This window comes from Stegodyphus dumicola, chromosome 4, assembly GCF_044657685.1.
Source record: "Stegodyphus dumicola isolate Sdum_Otavi_A_Nest chromosome 4, ASM4465768v1".
Taxonomy (NCBI): domain Eukaryota; kingdom Metazoa; phylum Arthropoda; class Arachnida; order Araneae; family Eresidae; genus Stegodyphus; species Stegodyphus dumicola.
Genome location: NC_140771.1, coordinates 18,182,864 through 18,206,512, shown reverse-complemented (window position 1 = coordinate 18,206,512; position 23,649 = coordinate 18,182,864). Strand labels below are relative to the sequence as shown.

At 31.7% G+C, this 23,649-nt stretch overlaps 1 protein-coding gene across 2 annotated transcripts in view; it reads right to left on the bottom strand.

Annotated features, from left to right (window-relative positions):
* The window catches only part of LOC118197128 (uncharacterized), a 58,327-nt gene that overhangs the window by 11,090 nt on the left and 23,588 nt on the right, over positions 1-23,649 (bottom strand). The window contains exons 5-6 of one of the 2 annotated variants that reach the window (XM_035368657.2): positions 22,281-22,574; positions 856-1,060 (exon numbers count right to left, since the gene is read on the bottom strand). In XM_035368657.2, coding sequence (XP_035224548.1) covers positions 856-1,060; positions 22,281-22,574 — 499 coding nt within the window. The remainder of the gene's footprint in view (positions 1-855; positions 1,061-22,280; positions 22,575-23,649) is intronic. The other variant, XM_085814602.1, reaches the window with a different exon arrangement.

Sequence of the window (23,649 nt, the reverse complement as noted above, 5' to 3'; positions counted from 1 at the left end):
AAATGACAGAGGTTATTGAAAACGAAAAAATTTCGATTGACAAATTAGTTGGTATTCTCGAGACAGCAATTATAGGATTTGAACAGAGGAACTTTGTAACTGAACAAGAAATTATGTCTGTTTATAGAATTAAAGAGAATGTATTATCACATAAAAAATGAAGCAACTTAAACACCTTAGATTGAAAGAAATGTTTAATAAAGTAAACAAATAAATATTAAGCTTTTGTTTTTTGTAAATTTTGATACCCTTTAGATCATAATTGTTCTTTATTTCATAAATTATGGTTTCATATTTTTAATTTTATAATTTCTGCATGCCATCTTGCAGATTTAAACTGATGATCTATAATCGTAAAAATCAATAATCCGGAATCGCCGAAGCCCCGACGAGTCCGGATTAACGACTTTTGACTGCATAAATATTTTTACACAACCAAGGAAAGTTATCATGTGAAGGAAATGTAAGTTTAATAATACTATTTTTACACTGCTACAGAAAGTCATGATTCCAAAAATTAAGATAAAGAATAAAAATTTCATAAAATACTTATTAACACTCATAGATATGGTTAAGAGTTTCAACACTTTTCATACTAAAAATTTTGCTCCTTGCCCTATCCCCTCAAATGAAAATGAGTTCAAATATTTACTTAAACAAAATAAATCAACTTTAGAAATGCACATTTACATATAAAAAATAGGTACATGTTAATTCTGCAAATTTAATGGAGTTCATTTTTTCACAGTATTTTACATGCTCAATGCCATCTTTAACAAAATTCAAAACTTTGTTTTGATAATCCATTATTTGCATTACTTTCATCTTACATGACACAGCAACTGCTGAACTTACTGAGCAATCATTATCACAGACTTGAGAAGGCTCACTTTTGGTAGATGGAGTAGGTGCAGTTTTTGACATTGCAACATGATCAGAGGTCACAGTTTTAGTAAAATGAGAATTCCTCCTATCCGTTTCCATATAATAAACATGATCCATTTGCAGGTTCTGTAGATATGTTAATTTCTGCTCCATCTCATTGGGATGCAGGCTAAAACTTAATATTTTAAGATTATCTAAACAAGATCAGTAATAGTTATGCAGAATTACAAAGTATGGTATATTGAAGTTAAAAACAGAATTATAAACTTTGTAAACAAACATATTTTATTGATTTGTAAGTGCATATTGTAGAAAGGAAAATAAATACACAATCATAATTAATTGTCCTCATTTTGTCTAGGAAGCATAATTCTTTCCAAAAAAGCAAAGCAAAATACTAGTGTATAATATAAATTTTAAAAAGCAGAACTAAAATATTATCAATACTTCCCATTCATAATACTGATACTTTTAAATGGAGTCACAGTATTTCATAACATTGATACTTTTAAATAAAAGCCATATCTTTTTCACATTTTTACACTGTGTAAACTTCATTTATTTATTTGGACTCTATATCAAAAATGATTATAATTATTTCACAATCATTTAGCTTTGTTACCCATGTTACTCTTGATATTTATTTTTAGAAAATAAAATAATTAGCCTGCATATTAAATAATTTGGTTTAAATATACACAGGTAACTTTAAACATACCTATTATGGGTACACAGCATTATTCCACATACATCTGTGAAATATACTTTTAATTTAGTGAAAATATCTCTACATGATTACTCATCAAAACACACAGATAAATGTCTGGCATGCTTTAATACAGTCAATTTCTATTTAGCTCCTCTTTACTCTAATTATATATTGTTTTCATGTTTCTACCCACAATGCCTCTTATCTGATTACTTCATCACCAAAAGGGACAAATAGTAACAAAATTCTAAATGTGTTATCTCTGGCAGGCAAACCATATGTACCGTTTTGAATCTGACATTACCATTTTTGTGACATTTGCTGGTCGCAGTCATGTTAATAAGAATGACAGTTTCATCCCATTTAAAATTAAAAGCTATTAACATACTTTTACTGGGTAATCATAAGTTATTTTTCTTTCATAATCTCTAATTCAATATCAAATTCATGAGTGAAAGAACAAATATGGAACTGAATTATTTGATTAGTACTGATATCTGCAGTATTCGAAGAATTATAAAAATTCCAAAGCAGCTGAATGCATGGAATGAACATAACATTTCTCTGTCAGATTTATGAGTACATCTCCCCCATATACACACTTAAAATTATCATATGAAGCCCAGATCTTCCAACATTTTTAAAATTATTGTACAGTTTATTCTTTCCAGAAAGACAGCACACACTAAAAGAAATTTTTTGTTACAAGAAGCATGTGAGAATGGGAAAATGAAATGTATAATAGTGTGCAACAAGTAAAAAAAACTGAGACAATGAAAACTATCATAAATTGTTATGCAAAACTGTCGAAGCATGCGAGATGTTTTAATGATGTATAGAGGGATCAAAATGATACACAAGTTCATCACAGACAGTCATGGACAAATATATTCACCTTTACATATGCTTACTTACGTGAGTTCTGTAATTAAAGAATAATCGTAAGCTCAACATTTTTAAATCATAAAATGTTTTTTGTGATGATAATCATTTCCTATTTGTGCTATCCAAGTGTCTCATTTTCATCTCCCAGAAAACAGTCAGCCTATACCAGGACATGAAAATTATCTACATAAAAGAAAGGTGATTTTATACTAAATTTATATTGTGACTTCTCATTGTTTCATACATGTACATTCAAAGATTCTTATTCCTTTTTTCAAATTTTGTATTCAATTGACAATTTAAGCTTTATATTTATTTATGTGAAGTGTTAATATATGGCTTGGCCACTTGGAGAGATTATGGATTGAAATGCATGAATATAGCAACCAGCAGAATGACTTTGAGAACACTTTTTTTAAACCTCTTTCATCTCAAAATTATAAAGTATGATTAAAAAAATGAGATTACTGTTTAAAGAAGAAAAAATTATTTGTTAGAAACTGAAAGATCAAAAGTCACGTGTAAAAATAGTCATAATGGCCAATAAAATCTCAGCCCATTTTATATAAACATTATTCCCTTAAGCATTTTAATAAGTAGTTATAATATTCAGAATTTATTGCAATATCCTTAGGTATAAAGTTAATTTGCAAAATTCCAATATAATATCCATAGCTAATAGTGTTCTTTTCTCTCAAAGATGAAAACACAACATTGGAATTTTTCAATTTTGAACATTTAATAAACAAATTAAACCCTGTATCAATATTTTTCAATTTTATTGACATCAACACTTAACAGAACAGGATATGCAAAACAGTATACACATTTTATGAAATTTAAAACAAAATTAGTCACTTAACAGTTTGCTGCATATACCTATTAACCTCTTCCACCTGATCATTAATTACACTTTTTGTCATTAATAAAGATATGCTTATTAATTTAGTTTAATGCTCTACTGTTGAGGAAACTGTAGAATTGCAATACTCAGTGCTGGATGATGATGCTTAATGAATGCATTAATGTCAAAACATGCAGTCAATATCATCTTTATGTTGAATCTCAATTGGCATAGCTTTTCTATAGGAAAATTGGGTGATTTTCATTGAGAATTTGAGTCTCGGAATCATAACCACAAGTCTTCCAAATGTTATGAAATTTCTTTAAAAAACTGAAAGTTACTTATAAGACTAGCTTTAAAGTGTCATAATTCTGTAATTTCAATAGCATTCACAACAATACTGCTTTGTTTTACAATCAAAACACATGGAACAAAATACCTTACAGTGTCTAGTTCAAATGTTTTAATGATACCATAAGACATGTTTAGATCCTCAGGAATTTTATGTCTTTGCAGTTCAAAGCAAAATTTCATGTTAATGTACTGTTTCTGATCCATGATTTAAGACAAATTTTTAAAAACACTACTTTTCTCAACTATAGCTCACAAACAATGCCTACACTGAATAGGCTGAAACCTAATGCACATTATTATTAAGGTTTGACAGTTTTATTACACTCTGGCATTATGATAATTAATTAGCTTATTACTTTATCATGATATTTAATTTTTAACACAAAAATAAAGAATGTAAACCAATTTTATATTCAACTTATCTTCACACAATTAATTTGGTTTTCATAAAATCAATACTGCCTACGAAACATATTCATGCAAACATCTGACATCTTACCAACATTAGGTTAAAAGTTTAACAAACCTTATTATATTTTTGAATCAGTAATTCTCATTTAGATTCCTAAATTGTAACTCGTTTCAAAAGTATTCTAGAATCACTGAATGAAAAAAAAAATTATGCTGTCAGAGAACTATACCAAAAAATTTAAAATTTTCATAAAGATTAATTAAAATATTTTTAATACCTCTATTACATTTCCTGAAATCCATCCACCATGCCCCTATTAGAACATTCATAAGCAGATAAATTTAAAAAAAAAAAGAAAAAGAAAAATCCATGTTTAGTTTTCTTGAGAGCTCTATTAAGCTTATAATGGTAACATATATTCCGAATATAACACGCACAATCTTTTTTTGGGGGAAAGGGGGGCAGAGATGTTTTTCCAAAAACTAAATATCAAAACTACTACTGTACTGATTTTACATAACACGTACATTGCATTAGTTATTATAAAGTCACTTTATAATTAAGCATATACAAAAGGTTAAGAATATGTTGCATGTAAAGTAAATCAACAGTTTTCTTTAAAAATCTTGAATGTACAAGGCTTATAAATAACATCTGGGATTGGATACAACAACATAACACAGAATTACTGTGTCACTGCTGAATTATTTCTCAACATATTCAGCACATTACTAAAAAGCATTAGCAACTGCATATAATGCTTGCCACTGATTATATTATAAAAATATTAAAATTTGAACCGGAAGATAGAAGAAACAATCAAAATATGCTGTTTAAAAAATGCTTACAGTTTCAAAATTTTCAACATCTTGCATTTAAAATCTCAATTTCAGCTTTATAAACTGAATTACAATTCACTTAGAAGATGAATAAATAGACTTAGAATAGATATTATAAAGCCTACTGTCAGGAAATAACCCTATCCCTTGATTTCATAATATGAAATCTTTCTATATATAATGTAGATGGCAAATGTTTAAGCATTTGCTATCAATGTACAAACACAGCCCACTATGATTCTTATGTAAATCAGCTATTCCAAACATAACAGTCTAATATTAAAATCAAATCAATAATGTATTTGAGTTGATATCTCTTTTTATCTCTTGCCAACCTACCTACATAGGTAAGTGAGGTAATGTTTTCAGTCCAAAAATTCGATAGAGTTTTCAGTAAATAAATATGAATTAGGGTCCCCATAACACATCTTTACTATTTTTAAACTGATGTTGGTCTGCCTGCATGTGATGATTTTTTGTCCACAATAACTTTTATATGAAACTTCCAAAATTTTTCATTTTCCGCATTTAAGCTCTCTGCATCCACATAAATAGTTGATTAAACGAGGTGTGACCAAAAAAAAAAAAAAAAAAAAAAACCGAGATTAAGTGAGTAGATTGAAAAAAATTGGACAATTTTTGGACGACATCATCCCACACACCTCCTCTATCCAGCGGCCAGTTTCAACTTAACTGATCACACCAGTTGGGAGTACTGCATCAATAACTTGTGCAACTGCACTCGAAATCAGCCATGGAAACGTTTCAAATGATAACTGAGGCTTATGGAGATGAAACTTTATCTCGTACACATGTGCTTGAATAGCATAAGCGGTTTTCAAGGAGAAGAGACAAAATACGCATGTCAAAATCGAAATTCAATAATTGCCTTCTTCAACATTAATGGAATTGTAATGATTGAGTGGTTCCCCAGTGGTCAGACTGTTAATCAACAATACTACACTGAAGTACTAGACTTGGTGAAAAAATGAGAAGAAAAAAAGGCCACAGTTGTGGAGTCATTGACAGCTATTGCACCAGGACAATGCACCCGCTCACACGGCCCTATCTGTCAAGCAAAAACATTACTAGCAAAAAAAAAAAAAAAATTATCTGACTAGCAAAAACATTACTGTGATGGGACATCCTCCTTATTCATCTGATTTGGCTTCATACAACTTTTATTATTATTATTATTATTTCCTATTTAAATCTTGCTTAAAGGGAAGCCATTTTACCTGAGTCAAAGAGGTTCAGGCAAAAACGGAGAACCTCCTGAAGGGCCTTCCAAAAACCTCGTTCCAGAGCTGTTACCAGCAAGGGTAGCACCAAATGCAGAAGTGTGTGAATGCTGAAGGGGACTACTTTGAAAGTGATAATGTCATGGGAAACTGATTCTGTAAGTACAATGATTTATTGGACCAGTCTCTTTTTTTTTTTTTTTTGTGTGTGTGTGTGTGTGTCATACCTCGTATATTGTGTGAAACTGAACAGTGGGAAGTGTTATTTTACAAGAAGCCCATAACAGTCTTTAATGGGAAATCGGAACAGATACCTTACTTGAAGCCAATAACAATTCTTAATGAAAAACTATTAAAATTGAATCCCAAACTTTTCTGTTTTAATATTTAAGATTATTATATCAATGGGAACATACTAGATTTTGGTTAAAACTGATAAATTGGAAGTGATACTTTACTTGGAGCTCTCAACAGACTTTCACAAAAAAATACAAAAGATAATCCGGATTATCTTTTGTCACAATTACATATCAATATTAACACACCGAATCACATCCACCGAATCACATTAATCCGAATCACATATCAATATTAACACCAACTTTTCAAATTTGGTGTTAATATTGATATGTGATTGAGTACATATATAAATAATGCATTTATGAGCATTAAATACATTCTTTGAAGTTTGCTAAATGCAACAAGAATAAGCTTATTATAAAGATAAGTTCTTGTTATGAAGCAATTAAATGCATTAGCCTCAATCCTCAATGAGTTCATTTCATTTTTGTGTTGAATTATTTGATCACTGAAATAATAAGATGCTGCAAAATGTTATTGCTATGTATTATTTTTAAATAATACAGTAATATGGTAAATAATGCAGTAAATATAAATAATATACCAAATATAAAAAGAAATGTATGGCAATACTTTATCAAGAATTATATGGATTCTATGGTACTTTTAAAAAGTTAGTGATTGTTAGGTCATTGATTTGTGAATCTCAAACACTATATGACCAGAGGATATACTAGGATCAGTGTGATATTTTCGAATCAACAGAACTGATGTATACATGATCATGTATAGTTAGTATTGCCCATCATATGGGAGAAAAGAATAATAAAAAATGAGTAGTGTTTATAACTAGCATCAAGTTTATAAACAAACTGGAGTTTATTTACAAATAATATCAGAAGTGTTAAGATTACTTTAAGCTTGTTCCTATTCCCCCAGTTCCATGTCATAATGTAGACAGGGTTCATAGCTACATTTTAGTTAAAAAATAAGCACCTATAAGCACTTTTCAAGCACATTTTAAGAAAAAAATAAGCACCTGTCTAATTACATTATACACAACTGCATAACCTCAAAAATTAGACTCGTAATTTAAAATATGAGAAATGCAGTATTTATTAAGAGAGAATAAGCATTACCTCAACCATGGAAAATAATTACTTTTTTTTAAATTTTAAATAACAGTTCAATTTACAGAACTAGTTTACAATAAGAGAAAAAAAACTATGCAGAACTAAACTATATTACAAGATTTAATGATGAAATTTCAGTTCAAAATAGAGGAAATAAATAATAATAAGGCATATTTATTCTATTCGCTTGGAACTTAATTATAAATACAATTTATTTTTCCACTCATATTGATATTTAACTAATTTAAATCTAAATTCTGAACATTTTCTAAATTTTCATCGTATATCAGTTTTCCCTTAACAGATATTGCAAGCAAAGTAATTTAAGTAAAAAAGAGAAACATTTCTCAAATCACAATGCAGAAATTTGCTTTATGCAGTCATCCTTTAAAAGTAAAAGCTTAACTATCCACATACTTGAAAATTGGCGAATATTTGGACAGTCGAGCATAACTTGAAAAAGAGGAGCGGAGGGGGATAGACTGTAGCCGTTCTTTAGACGTTTTCGCTAAATGCTTTTGACATTTCGATGAGTGCATCATATAAAACAAACCAACGGAACAGAAAAATATTCTGCTTAGCAGGCACAGTAAAACTCTTTAAAGTGTTCATAAACAAATCTCGGACCGAACATCAAAACTAATTATCTCCGCAAAATATCGCGAACGTTATTGTGCAATACGTGCGCCATAATTTTTCCCTACATGATATTACGTAATCGGATTCAACAGCTGCCAGTATCGGGAGAATAAAGAACTAAATAAAGGAAAAGAATGAGACTTACCAATCTGGGGTGTTATTCATTCTAATTTTCAACGGACTGCGTTAAATTTCCGGAATAGAATCCTTCTTCGCTTGGGTTGGTAGACAGCAGAACTTTTAGTCCTATTCTAGTCCTATTCAATTCAGATTGGAAAGCGACCAAAAAAAAAAAAAAAAAAAAAAAAAGAGGCCTGTTGCTTGTTTTGCAGCGAACTGTAACAGTTTCAATATTCGAGATTTTGTGGAGAAAGGAGAAAACCTCCCAACCTTCGTACTGTATAATGTATTGGCCAAAAAAAATTTTATTTTGACTATTCGATTACTTTCCCTTTATTTAAGCCATTCCGAATATTATTAATTAGAAAGCTAATCCGTGTTAAAGCACAACCATTTTTGGAACTTTACTACACTCCAGCAGTTACTGCAACTATGTTATTATAAATATTTATACATATGCTCATAATATAAGCATAACAATCATAATAAACACGAATATGAACTGACCAAGCAGAATGAAAATGCAAATTATTAAGATCTTGATAGAAATTCAAACATGTGTAGTATTTTGGTGGGAGGAAAAGAATGCCGAATGTACCGGAATTTTCTGCTGCTTTCGCAATTCTTTGACCAACAGAACGACGGGCACCTGTCTATACTCTCCGCGCTCACCAAAGGTTATGTTAATGCAGAGAAAGGGAGAAAAGCTATTTCCGGGAGTATGATTCACCATCTGACATTCTATATTAGGAAGAAAAGTTTTTTATTTAGTTTCGGCTTTCGTACGGGGAAAAACTGCGCGTTCACTTTAAAAAAAGCACTAAAAGCAAAAAATAAGCACTAAAAACAAAAGAATAAGGGCTTTAAAGAAAAGGTAAGCACCTATAAGGGCCTTTATATTTTATTTTCAAATATAAGGACTTATAAGCCCTTATAAGGACCGCTACGAACCCTGATAGAATTGGTGAGAGGCCATTAGCTGGCGACATCAGATTTTTTTTCTTTTAATTTAGTTGAATAATATTGTGGAGTCTCTCTTATTTAATTCTTCAGTTAGCGCAGTTTATCTGTGAGATACTTTTCATCACCTACAGAGTGGGGTAAAATATCAATGCCAATTTCAGAGAGTTTACAATTTGAGAATTTCTACCTGTCCTCATCGTTGTAAAAAATAAGTTGTTGATTCGGTTAATGAAGCACATGAGAATAATCTGCCTAAGTTTTGTCTCAACATTGACCAGGGAATGGAATCTGAGGATCTTGCATCTCTCTTACCTACACTAACTTCTCGAGAAATCTTCTGGGTAAACTAATTTTAAGTGCACCCATTCCACATGGTAGCAGTCATAAATATCTTCAAAACTAGTACAGACCTTTCAGATTTGAAGGATGGGATGCAAGATTCAAAAACAAACGCAATGACGTGTGTGTCATCAGCCTCCACTAATCACCATACTATATGGGTTGAAGCTCACAATATTCTTTTATCCGTTTTAAACATGTTTGATGCAATTTATACAGAACTCTCTCTTTAAATCAAAACTGAGGTGGAATTTTTCTCAATCTATTTTTCAAGTTTAACAGGGTCATCTTCTTTTTGAAAAATAAAACTACGAGAGACAGTGTCTTAATTCAGAAATCAAACAAATGGAAAAATTCTATGTTCTAACTTCAATTTAAAATATATACCAGCTTTGACAAAAGCAGACTAAATATTTCATTCAGTACATTAACCTTTTGATGGACATCAACAAGCTCGGCTCATATATTAGTTATGTACAGCACAGAGAACGAATGAACACAGCTTGCATTAAAAATTTATGATTGGCAGACGATATCATGAACTGAACAAAAATGTGTATTTGGGAAGAAAGAATTGCAACCAATCTCGCAACCAATGAAGAGTTAACTGATTACAGAACTTTTTATCCTTATTAAATGATTATCAGAGGACTAAATGAACAGGTATGACTTTTTGTAAAATGTTTGATGAAACTGTAAATGCTAGAATATTGTAAAATTATTTACTTATCATACATTACAGATTTGGTGAAGGAACTAAATCATGACTCTAAATTGTACATTAAGAATAACAATATCTTTCTCTCAAGAAGTCAATGTCTTCCTGTCAGAAATTACAAAAATGTTAGTAAAAGTTGAAGTGTATGGTAATGAAACAAAAAAAGAAATAAATTTTTCCTAAATTAGAGAAAGTTCATATGAATATAAAAATAAAAAATAAACAGAAATAAATTAATACATAAATAAACCACCATACACACAGTTCAAAATTTATTAGAGATATTCACATGCTTTGATATATTTTACATTTTATAAAAGTTTTAAAAGGCACTTTGCACATAAACAGCGAGTCATTATTGACATAAGAAAAAGCTCATTCATAAAATTCTTAAATTTTATCATCATCTTCTGAAGTACTCAATCATCACTGCTACATTAAAAAGTGCTGAACTGAACAATCACTCAAATCTTGCCAGCTGCAAAGAAACTTACAAAATTTGTATTCAATGCAAACACAGTCATCAATGAACATTCCATAAAATTCCATCTACAAAAGGACAAGATCTCCATCATTAAATATTTTATATTTTTTTACATATCATATTTAAGATTTTGAAGTGAAAAGCTGGAATTGAGAAACAAGTCCTGCAGCATTTCTGAGTATCATATTTAACTGAGTTTTGCATTTCATAAATTGAAGTGATCAAGAGTCATTTTATCACAAAAGTCCTCAAATCTTATTGAACACGGCTTGCAGCATAAAATTTCCTGTTCCTTTGGAATAAGACTTTCATCCAAAGACTGAAATTCCAGTACTTTAATAAGTAAAGACAATAAATGTATTTGTCAGGCTTAACAGTTGCCAGCATGCTGCTGATAACAGCTTATAAAAAATTTCCACACATACACACACAAAAAAAGGATCGCTCTACTGTAAACATCTTATTTCTTTGAAAAACCAATGAAATTTAATAACAACGTCTGTAGGCAAAATACATAAATTAACAATATATATATATATAAATTCTTCGATTACTGTTCAGTTTCTAGTTAGTTTCATTATGTACAAACAGACCAAAAATGCTTCTAAGTAGCACTTTTTCTCCTCTTTGGTTGATGGATAATCATTTATTTACATGTATATTTCATATTGCAAACAAAAGCATATTTTTTCTTTCCTTTTCGGACACTATTTCCTTTCCTCTTTCCATTATTAACTGGTACAAAAATCAATGTATCAATCATACTATATGAATTCCAAGTCTGTCAGAAAAAACAACAGCCTTAAGTGAACTGAAGATCCCAAGGCATTTAAATGAAATTTAACACTATGCAATCATTTCTTTGAATTCTTGCTGCCCAGAAAAGTAGACTATTAGATTATTTTCTAGAGTAACTCCACTCACCCACAGATTTCTAGCATGGATAGCTCTAAAGACTGTCAACTGCATCCTTTTAGTATGCCTGCTGGATTTCAAAATTCTTCGACACATCTTTCCTCATCTGCCTACTATCTGCATTATGAAGAATAATGATCTTTGTAAAGACAGATATTGGCTTTTCATTTAAGCACCATATAATACATAAAAAATAAAATTAACAGAAAAATAAAAGTAAACTAAATAAAAATAATTGATTAAATAATATTACAGAAATTTAAACCTACGTTTCTGCATACTTACTGCTACTACATAAATACAGAGTTCAAATATTTATTACAATCCAAACATAGCTATAGCAATTAGATTTTTAAAAAATGGGATAACAACCAAGGCATATACAGATAGGATCCCATATTATAGAATTACTATATAATTATATTGAATCCTTTTATTGAGATACAAAATATCATGATGAGTCAAAAAAATATTAATCATTTACCAAAACCTAAAGGACTATTTACTGACAATGTTCATAACAGAGTCAACTGTCAAGTCTATCACTAATCATTATATGGAAAACTATTTACTGACAATGTTCATAACAGTGTCATCTGTCAAGTCTATCGCTAATCCTTATCTGGAAAGCTAGTTAACAAGGAAATTGACTAGTGTTAGTCTGAGCCTAAGCAGATATAACAATGAAGGCTCTAGCCAAAGCACACAAATCCTTTGTTATATTTTAAACAGGCATTTGTTATATTTTAAACACACACTTATTCAAGAATAAAATCAAAGGCAGATTAACTAAGATAAAGCCCATACATGAATGTGTTGCTGACTTGCTGAAATCAATGACCCAAAGTCAGTTCTTATTTTCTTTTTTATGACTGGTCAGTTCTTGTGTCAGACTGACATTAAGTTCAATAGTTAAAATATTCATACAAAATCCTTATACCATTTTCTATGATGCAAGATCTGGTTGCCTAGCAGCGATGTTCGGCTTATGACACTAATGCCTTAAAAAATCCTTACAAAAAGATTTCAATGAATGTGGACTAGGATTGCTACTTTAGCAGGGTAGCTTACTGATGGTGATGATTTCTTTTATGTCAAAGGAAAAAGCTTAATGTGAATGCTTTGCTTTATTCTCATTTGACTCAACTTAATGCAATAAACTATTAAAAAAATTCATTTTGCTCCTTATAAATGCTGATATTATTTTTATGTTCCTAGTATAAAATTAATGAATATCAGTTTAACAAACCTAAAAATCCCTTTGCATCTACAGAAGACAAGAATAAAATGCCAAATTCCCCTCAACGAAATAAATGTAGTATTTATAATTTAAAAAAAAAAAAGGGACGATACTTGATTTAACTTTGATCTAATATTTTCCCAGATAGCATTAACAATTTGTGCAACAAATCCTAGCATTTAATATATTTTAAAACCAGAAATCTTAGATTATTATTAACTAGTACACCTACCAAAATAAGTTTTTTCACAAAGCAGTAAAGCTGATATAATGAAATGTTTTAAAAGAGTACTGAATCATCATTTCAGAACAGTGCATTACATTTGCTTTTCCAAATTTTACATTTAGCTTCACTGAAAAAATAATATTATCATCATAATTTCACATCACAAAATAAAATTTCATTCATGATCAGTGGAGTGTTTCAGATTGCTTTTGTTTATATAAGTTCTAGGTTTTCAGCCTATTTATATTTACAAAATTATCAGTAGTTCCTAACAAAAAAACTACTTCAATGTTTCCAATCACTACAACTAAAACATCATATTTGGTATTTCCAAGTTGACTGAACATGAAGAATTCAAAAATAAGAAATATGTGAAAATAATTATACCACCAGGAATTCATATAATCAGTAGTACACTTGTATACAATAACAGCCATGATTAAATTATAAAATTAAACTTCATACAGTTAATTCAATATTAATGAAATAAAATGTGCATTCATCTGCATTTCAAAATGGAAACATTTATCAGAAAGGATACAACAACATAACTTGTTTTAGGACCTAAATTTCATGTAAAAGTTATTCAAAAAAATTTAGATTGAAACAGTTATTAAACCCATTTCTATATTCTATTATATTCAGAGATAAAATATATTAATAAACAAATATAGTCTTTAATATTAATTACAGATGAGCTCTAAACATAGCGAGCAAAATTTCATTCAGAAAAAAAAAAAAAAAAAAAAAAAAAAAAAAAAAAAACAGCTAATAAAATATTTGGTGCATTGCATGCTAGGTTGCAGAACTGTAATTTTATACAATTGCTCCCTCCTTGATTTTTTTCTCTTTGGTAAACATAAAATACTGCAGCAGAAAATATTTTTAATCTCATGATTACACCAGTGTAATTCTTATTCCCACTGCACATAACACCAGAATGGAGGGAATTTTTTTCCATTATTTTCATGGGTTGAATTAAAATCAAGAATGTAATTTATTTAATGTATTTTTTATAAAATATAGTTCAGTATTTAAAATTTAGAATTATTTTTCACCAATGTAATATATTTAAATAAATGGTACTTTTTTATGAACACACACAATGATCTTCAGCACTTTCTGATTATGCATGCCTCTCCTAAAAAGTTGCTACTTGTTTCACACTAATTTTTCATTACACTAATATGTGAAAAACAACAGCCATTTTCAAAACTGCTGGTGCACTAAGAATTAATAAAAGAGCAACAAATAACAAAATTAAAAATGCAAGAAATACTGATCATAAAACACTTTTTTGCACTGTTCTTCCCATGCACACATCAACCTATTTAAACATCAGAGAATTGCACAAATTTTACATTATTCACAACTTGGCAATGCACCCAATGTCATTCTACCCATGTACACAGCAATCTGATTTAGCTTAAAAAAACAGACAACTGCACAAACTCATCATCATACAAAACTTGGCACTGTGAACACTTTTGTTCTCACCATGTACAAGCTGTTTTCGCTTTAAAAAAAAATTAGAGAACTGAACAAATTTGGCATCATGTACAAATTTCAATCAATTAAATTAACTTGTTTAAGAAGTACAGCTTCATGGAATGTGAATTTTTGCATTTTCTATCATTAAACAAAGCACATTTCTAAAGAAATGTAACTCTTCTTCATCAAACAGCAAACACCATAGACCCATTATGATTCCTTACAATAAAAAAAAAATTTTGGATGCACATGAATCAACAAAAAATAAATACTAATCAGAAAAATGAGTGTTGAATTTGAAGGTGGAAATTACCTCATCTGCTAGAGGGGTAAGTGTATAATCAGAAAGAATCTGTTATCCAAAGAGACATTTTAAGCAAACATAATGTAATATGATGCTGACAATGTTATTTATGACTGAAATTAAATACATAAATATACGAGGGCCATCCAGGAAGTAGATTACGTTTCCGTCTGTGTCCGCTAGGGGCGGGGCTAGCGCGGCCATCTTGGGGTCAGAGCGTTGCGCAGCTCAGTCTGCATCTAGCCGTGCTAGTGAGAGGTTCGTGCTGTGCTCCGTTCAGATACTGTGACGGTTTGAAATGTCTGCGTTAATTGAAAATCCCGCGAGCTGCGAGGTGCGCTCAGTAATAAGGTTTCTGACTGCAAAAAACTGTAAACCGATAGAAATCTATCGGCAGCTTCGTGAAGTGTATGGGGACAACATTATCACTGAAGGTGGAGTGCGTCAGTGGGTCATAAGATTTCAAAATGGCCGAACCAATGTTCACGACGAAGATCGAAGTGGGAGACCCAGCATAGTGACCGCCGAACTTCTCGAAAAAGTCGATGCTAAAGTCCGTGAAAATCGAAATTTCACAATAACGGAACTTTCTTTGAGTTTTCCACAAATTTCGCGAAGTTTGTTGCACGAAATCATCAGCGAAAAGCTTGGTTACCACAAGTTTTGTGCAAGATGGAAGGCAAGAAGAGGTAACGAAGTGGTTGAAGGCGCAGGCGGCCGAATTTTTCGACGAAGGAATTTCCAAGCTCGTACATCGCTACGATAAATGCCTTAATTTGTATGGTGACTATGTAGAAAAGTAGTATTTGAGTGTGGCTTTCATCTGTATATAATAAAATTTGTTTCCTATACTTTGTTTATTTCTTTATTCCAAAACGTAATCTACTTTCTGGATAGCCCTCGTATATTCATGAAATAATGCACAGTTAATGTGTGTGTAAAACAAATTTTATAAATGACATTAATTTGAAACAAGGTATATACAAACTGTACAATGCTGGGGAACTACTAGTAGGTGTATACGTACACATTGTGCCATCTGTATCTTGCAACTTTTTATTTATTTTTTGAAGATGCCACATCAGAAGCACTCTGTGATGTTTCAGTTGCCTTTCTTTTACATTTATTCTTACATGGTACATTAGCATGCTTAATTTTGGTGATTTTTTGTGACAAAACTGAAGCTCGTTTATGTTATGTTTAGCATCAATTTCAAAATCACTATTAGATATTTCAAGTTTCTGCGTAAAACAAAAATTCATATTATTGCAAATATTTCTTGTTCTTCAGATTAATTTCATCTAATTCATGCAAAATGTTGCCTTATTTCTTCACTTGTAAGACTTCTATAATAAATCATGTTTGTTTACATGCTTGAAAAATTCTGAGATAATATTTCCCTATGTTCCATATATCCCCTCTTATCACAATGTGAAGGAACATTTAAGTATTTCCAAGATCAGCACATTCAAATGAAAAATCAGCTATTGGAAACTGGGAAAAGGAGATTCAAAATACTTATTTTGCACAATAACATTTTTACAAGCCTGTTTGGAATATTTCTGCTTGTTTTCCATTATGCTGTGGCAATCTATTGTTCGACTATGTGCACAGCCAATCCACGTCATGTGGTTTATGTAAAAACTGCTAGCGCGGCAGTGAACTAGCTCACTTCGCCCTTAGCTGGAACATAAGATGTTTGAATTTTAGTTTAGTAGATTTTCTTATTTCGTTTCGTTATTTCAGTTGCGTTTAAAGTTATGGTGTGTGTGAATAAAGGTTATGTTTAAGGAAAAGGAGTCATGTCAATTCAAGGATATACACCAAGCACATAACCACCACACCACTATAAAATGGTGACCCGGCGTCAACGACCATAAAATGGTGATCTGGCTACTTGCATGAAGCTTATACTGGTTGTTCGTTTAAGAGTTTGGTTCCAGAACTTTTGTGTTTTTTCCCTTCAGCCACTGACATGAAGGAAACAGCAGCCGTCAAGATTCCAATTTACAATCCGATTGACCCGGCATTGTGGTTTGCTATATGTGAAGCAACTTTTGCTTTAGCCGCACCTAAGCCTATTACGGATTCGAAGATAAAATTTAATTACTGCGTCGCTCATTTGCCGCCAGAAATTGCTGCATTGGTTACAGATATCATTCTTCGTGGAACACTGTGGAGAAAGCAGTACGAGTGAAATACGGAAATTACTTACCGGCGAGCAACTTGGAGATAGGAAGCCATCAGAATGTCTTCGTGTAATGACTAGGCGGACTGAAAAATACAATGTGCCTGACTCTTTGTTACTGGAATTATTCATGCACCAGATGCCGCCAAATGTCCAGTCTATTCTAGCATAGGTTGAGCCACTCGATTCATAGAAAGCTGCCAGTATCGTGGATAGAATATTGGAAGTTACACCCGCTCAGGTAAGCGAAGTTTCGTCTCGTGTATCTCTCAATGTCTCCGAGAATTCTAAATTGGATTCCTTGCTGGAGGAAGTGTGCAAATTGCAAAGCAAGGTTTTGTCTCTACGATGATCACGCAGTGTGTCCAAAAATCGCTATAACAGGAAGCGAAGCCCTTCAGCTAAAGCTGCTTTGAACTGTTCTTATTGTTGGTATCATCATAAATTTGGTGACAAAGCTAAAAAGTGTGTTCCACCATGTACATTCCAGGGAAACGTACTAAGGAAAGTGTAGTGGCGACATGCGCTTTACCCTCCGAGTCTCGTCGCCTTTTCATTAGAGACAGGAAATCGAATAGAATATTTTTGTGCGACACTGGCTCAGACGTCAGTCTTCTTTCAGCAACCAGACAGGAAGCACGTCAAACACCTATTATGACGTTTTCCGCAGCAAATGGAACCCCTATTCCAGTTTATGGACAAAAAGCGTTAGAGTATTGAGCTTGGACTTTGTCGTAATTTTAATTTTATGTTTTATGTGTGTAAAGTGTCAACAAATATTATTGGATCTGATTTCTTGCATTATTTTGAATTATTACCTGATATAAGGTACGAAAAACTTGTTGATTTAAAAACACATGTAAAAATTAATTGCAGTGTAATTAACACACATTTACATTCTGTTAAAACAATTATTACAAATTGTATTTATGATAAATTACTGTCTAACTATCCTTCACTGTCAAAGCTTCCTGATCTCAATGAGACTGTTAAGCACAATAATATGCATTTCATTGAAACCATTGGTCCTCCTGTTTCATGTAAGCCAAGGAGATTAGCTCCAGATAAATTAAAAATTGATAAGCATGAAATTCAGAAAATGATCAATTTAGGTCACATGCGACCCTCCAAACTTAATTACTCCTCTCCTCTTCACATGGTGTCAAAAAAAGGCACAAACGAATTGAGACATGTGGGAGATTTTCGGAAGTTAAACGCTCAGACATTGAGGGATAAGTATCCTATTCCCAAAATTTACGATTTTGCAGCGGAGTTACATGGAACAAAGGTATTTTCTCGATTAGATTTGGTTAAAGCGTATCACCAAATTCCAATTAATCCCTCTGATATTCATAACATGGCTATTGCCATTCCTTTTGTTGGACTTTTTGAGAGCACAAGAATGCAATTTGGGTTATGCAATGCAGCTGCAACCTTTCAATGCTATTGATGAAGTAAATCGCGAGCTGCCAGGAGTATTTGCTTTTGTCGACGATATATTGATAGCGTGAAAAGATGAAAATGAGCATTTGATACACTTAAGAGCCCTTTCTGGAAGATTAAGTAATTATGGGTTAAGACTTAATGTATCTAAATGCAGTTTTGGTTTAACTTTGGAATTTTGGGGTTTTCATGTATCTGAACAGGGTTTAAAACCTTTACCCGAGAGGGTAGAATCTATTCAAAAATTTCCTAAACCAAACACTCAGTTAAGGAAATTTCTTGGCATAATTAATTTTTACAGACATTTTGTTCCAAGAGTTTCACATGTTTTAGCTCCTTTGAATAGGTTACTGGAAGGCCGCATTAATAAAAGGAAACCTTCACAACCAAGCAAAACAAAAGAATATCTTCTTGAATGGGACGTTGAAGCCAAGAAAGCATTCCAAAATGCAAAAAAGGCAATTGCTGAGACAACCCTTCTCAAACACCCAATTCCTGGTGCGACTTTGAAATTTTGTACTGATGCATCGGACGTTGTGGTTGGTAGCTCATTAATGCAACTGCATAATTCAGTTTGGGAACCCATTGCATTTCTATCCGTTAAACTCAGCAAAAGTCAAAGGAAATGGTCAACTTATGATCGAGAACTATTGGCAATTTATTTGTCTATTAGGAAGTTTCAGCACATGCTTGAAGGCAGGGTCTTTACAATCTACACTGACCAAAAGCCCTAAATATATGCTTTTAAGTAGAAGCCCGAAAAGTGTTTCCACGATGGCCAATTTTCCACTGGCATACGATACATCAAAGGTCGTGACAATATCGTTGCTGATGCCTTATCTAAGGTAGAAATAGATGCAGTATCTGATAATCAATATATTGATTATAAAAAGTTATCTGAAGCACAAATTCTGAACTCTGAAATTCAAAATTACTTATCTCAATCTTCACCAGTTTTTAAACTTGAGAAACATTACTTTCCTTTAGAAGATGTTACACTTTACTGTAATATGGACACAGGTATACCTCGACCATTCATACCTGAATCTTTTTGCTCTAAAATATTTCAGAACATTCACTGTCTTTCTCATGCTGGTATTTCAACTTCAACAAAGCTAATTACTAAGCACTATTTTTGACCTAATATGAAGAAATTTATTAAAACTGCAGTTCAATCATGTCTACAGTGCCAACATTCTAAAATTCATAGGCATACCAAATCACTGATGGGTACCTTTTCCTTGCCTGATGCAAGATTTGCACATATCCATATTGATTTCATAGGTCCTCTTCCACCGTCTGAAGGTAACCGTTATTGCATGACAATTATTGACAGGTTTACCAGATGGCCAGAAGTCATACCTACTGTCGACATGTCAGCTCAGACAACTTGCAAAGTGTTAGTGCATAAATGGATAGCAAAATTTGGCTGCCCGGTATCAATAACAACTGATCAAGGTCGAAATTTTGAATCTCACTTATTTAAGGATTTAATGAAAATTTTGGATACACATCGCATTAGAACTACTGCTTATAATCCTCAGTCCAATGGACTGATTGAGAGATTTCATAGGCAACTTAAAAGTTCAATAATGGCTCATAACAACCCAAAATGGACTAAAATTCTGCCTAGTGTTCTGTTGGGTATTAGATCTGCCATTGAGAAAGATATAAATGCTACTTGCACTGAACTTGTCTACAGTACTACACTTAGATTACCGTCAGATATGCTGAATGCTACAAATATTGTATCGCCTACTGAATCTTATGTGCCACAACTTTGATCAGTCATGCATTTAGTTAGACCTATTCCAACCTCTAGGCATATTCAATCACCAATTTATGTACATCCAGCACCTCAAACCTGTTCTCATGTATTTCTGCGTATCGATTCTGTTAAACCACCTCTAACTCCACCTTACACTGGCCCTCATACCGTGGTTAAAAGAATGGATAAAAATTTTATTATTGTGGTAAATAACAAAAAGATTACAGTTACAATCAATCGTTTGAAACCAGCATATATGTTGTTAGAATGTATAAATTCACCTGTAATTCCTCAGTTTCCACAGGAAGTTTGTGAAGACTCAAAAATTGTTCCAAAACAAGTAGTTACACAAAGTGGGCGTAGTGTTCATTTTCCTAAAAACTAATTACTGTAATATGATTAAAGTTTTCTCTTGTGGTTTGCTGCAAATATTACAGTGTATAGATATTTGATTAATTTTTTTTCATACGTATTGAGAGTTATATAAAATGCTTATTAACTTTTCATTATTTTTGTTTAACTAAGTTATGCATTGTATGAGTATATACTCCAATCAGAATTGTAAATGTATTATTACTATTCATATATTTGTATTTCTTTTTTGTACGTACAATTTTAAAGTATAACTGTTATTTCAATGTGCATATCTTAAATTGGAAATTTACAGCCAACCCCTTTTGTGTCATGACTGTGTCACTAAGGGGGATACTCTGTGGCAATCTAATGTTCGACTGCATGCGCAGCCAATCCACGTCATGTGGTTTATGTAAAAACTGCTAGCGCGGCAGTGAACTAGCTCACTTCGCCCTTAGCTGGAACATAAGATGTTTGAATTTTAGTTTAGTAGATTTTGTTATTTCGTTCTGTTATTTCAGTTGCGTTTAAAGTTATGGTGTATGTGAATAAAGGTTATGTTTAAGGAAAAGGAGTTATGTCAATTCAAGGATATACACCAAGCACATAACCATCACGCCACTATAATGCCATTAGAATTATGGTTCTGGACTGAACTGGTATACAGTACAAAGTCTCCATTCCGAACGTCCATTATTCGGAATGATCTATAATCCGGACCTCAAAGCCTCAAACTTACACATGCGCGTATAGCTGGTAAAGCATTTACCCATGCGTGCTTCCAACAATGAAGAAAGTAACAGAGAACGTTACTAAAAACGAAAAAATTTCGATTGACAAATTAGTCGGTATTCTTAACACAGCAATTACAGGACTTGAACAGTGGAACTTTGTAATTGAACAAGAAATTATGTCTGTTTATAGAATTAAAGAGAAAGTATTAGCACAAAAAACGAAGCAACTTAAACAACTTACATTGATAGAAATGTTTACTAAAGTAAACAAATAAATATTAAGCTTTTTTTTGTAAATTTTGATACCCTTTAGATCATAATTGCTCTTTATTTCATAAATTACGGTTTCATATTTTTAATTATATAATTTCTGCATGCCATCTTACCAGATTTAAATTGATGATCTATAATCCAGAATCGCCGAAGTCCTGATGAGTCCGGATTATGGACTTTGTACTGTATAACACATTTTCCCCACTTTTACAGAACTGAATAAATTTTGCAAATGCATGTGTATATATATAATAAAGTTAGGAAAAGTTACAAAACTTTGGCAGTCTGAACCCAAAAATTATATAGCACTCAAAAGAAAACTTGAAACCGTCAAAATAACATAGCGTCAATATTCATCTTTGTAGGATTAATAATATAATCCTAACTATTTTATTTTAAAATAAGGAAACAAGTCAAAGAATAATTAAAAAAAAAAAAAAAAACTTAAGATAATAAAATATCAAAAAATAACAGTATACCTTTCAACATTAATTCCATTTTTTTTAGCTGCACCTTTCTTTTTTAACATTAATCTCTGCACACTTCTTGCATAAGCGTCTCTAGCTTTCTGCCTGGCATACATTTCTGGCCTTTCCTCTTTAATTCGCTGCCGATACAAACGTTTCTTTTGTGCTTCAATTACATCTTTGTACATCTTGGCAGGTTTTGGCATAAGTCTGCGACTTTTACTTTTTCTCTCATTATAAAGCTGCTCATTCCTATCTTGGGTAGCAGGAAGAGCATTTATTAGCTGATTCCAAAGTTCTGGATACCTAAATGGAAAAAATCATGTTATAAGTACATGAAATGCCAAATGATAAAGATAAACCAAATGTTTTTGCATGCATAAGATATGACTAAACACATATTCCCGTACAATAAATGTACAGTTGCAATAAATTTTGCTTTTATAGCTCACTTTACAATTCTAAATCAAAACATTAGCTTTCTAGAATGAAACATTTTATCTTAATGTGTTGCAGATGGAACATGAACAGAAGGAAATGATTCAAGCAGAAAGTATGAATAAAACTATATTTTTAAACTGCAGAAAAATCTTAGTAAGTTATCACCTAAAGAGCTTGTTAATCCAGATAAATCCCACCTTTTTCAGTAACTGTTAAACGACCATATAATTAAACTTTCATTCATTTATCAATGACCTGAATTTTACTCTGTTACTTATCTACACTGTACAAAATTTCCAGTTTAATCTTCTGTTAAAAAGTTAAATCAAAAGACATCATACAGTTGAAATTATATTCTAGATTCTGCAAAAATGAAATCTCCCCCTTATTATTAATTCTCAGGTCAATAGACTTCATGTCCCAAATGACCGTCTTTTCCTTCCAGGTCTCGTGTGATGGAACTGATTGTCTAGAAGCCCCCAAATTTTCAACACTACAAAGACTAATTTTTTTTGTCATCTTCAGATCACATACCGTGGAATGCCAGACTACAAAGGCCTCACATTACAAACAATTTAGTTCACAACCAAATTACCTGAACAGAAAAGAAAAAAAAAAAAAAAATATTGGATGGTGTTTTGAGTTAAGAACATTCAATTTGGAATAAATGATTTTCAAATATGTTTTCAGGTAACCAATAGCAGCAGCAAAAATCATGGAAACCTTTTGGAAAGTGTGTCTTTGACATTTGATAGCTTATAACTCCAGTCTATTTTTGCGTAATACTGTAAAGGTAATTGGAAAGATATTTAAATCAAGAATATAACACATTATTCAATTATTTGTATTCTATCAAGTAATCAAAACCAGGAAAAAAAGGACAACCTGCTTAGATTCATGTAAAATAGATTTCCTTCATTTCATTAGATTAACATCAAAA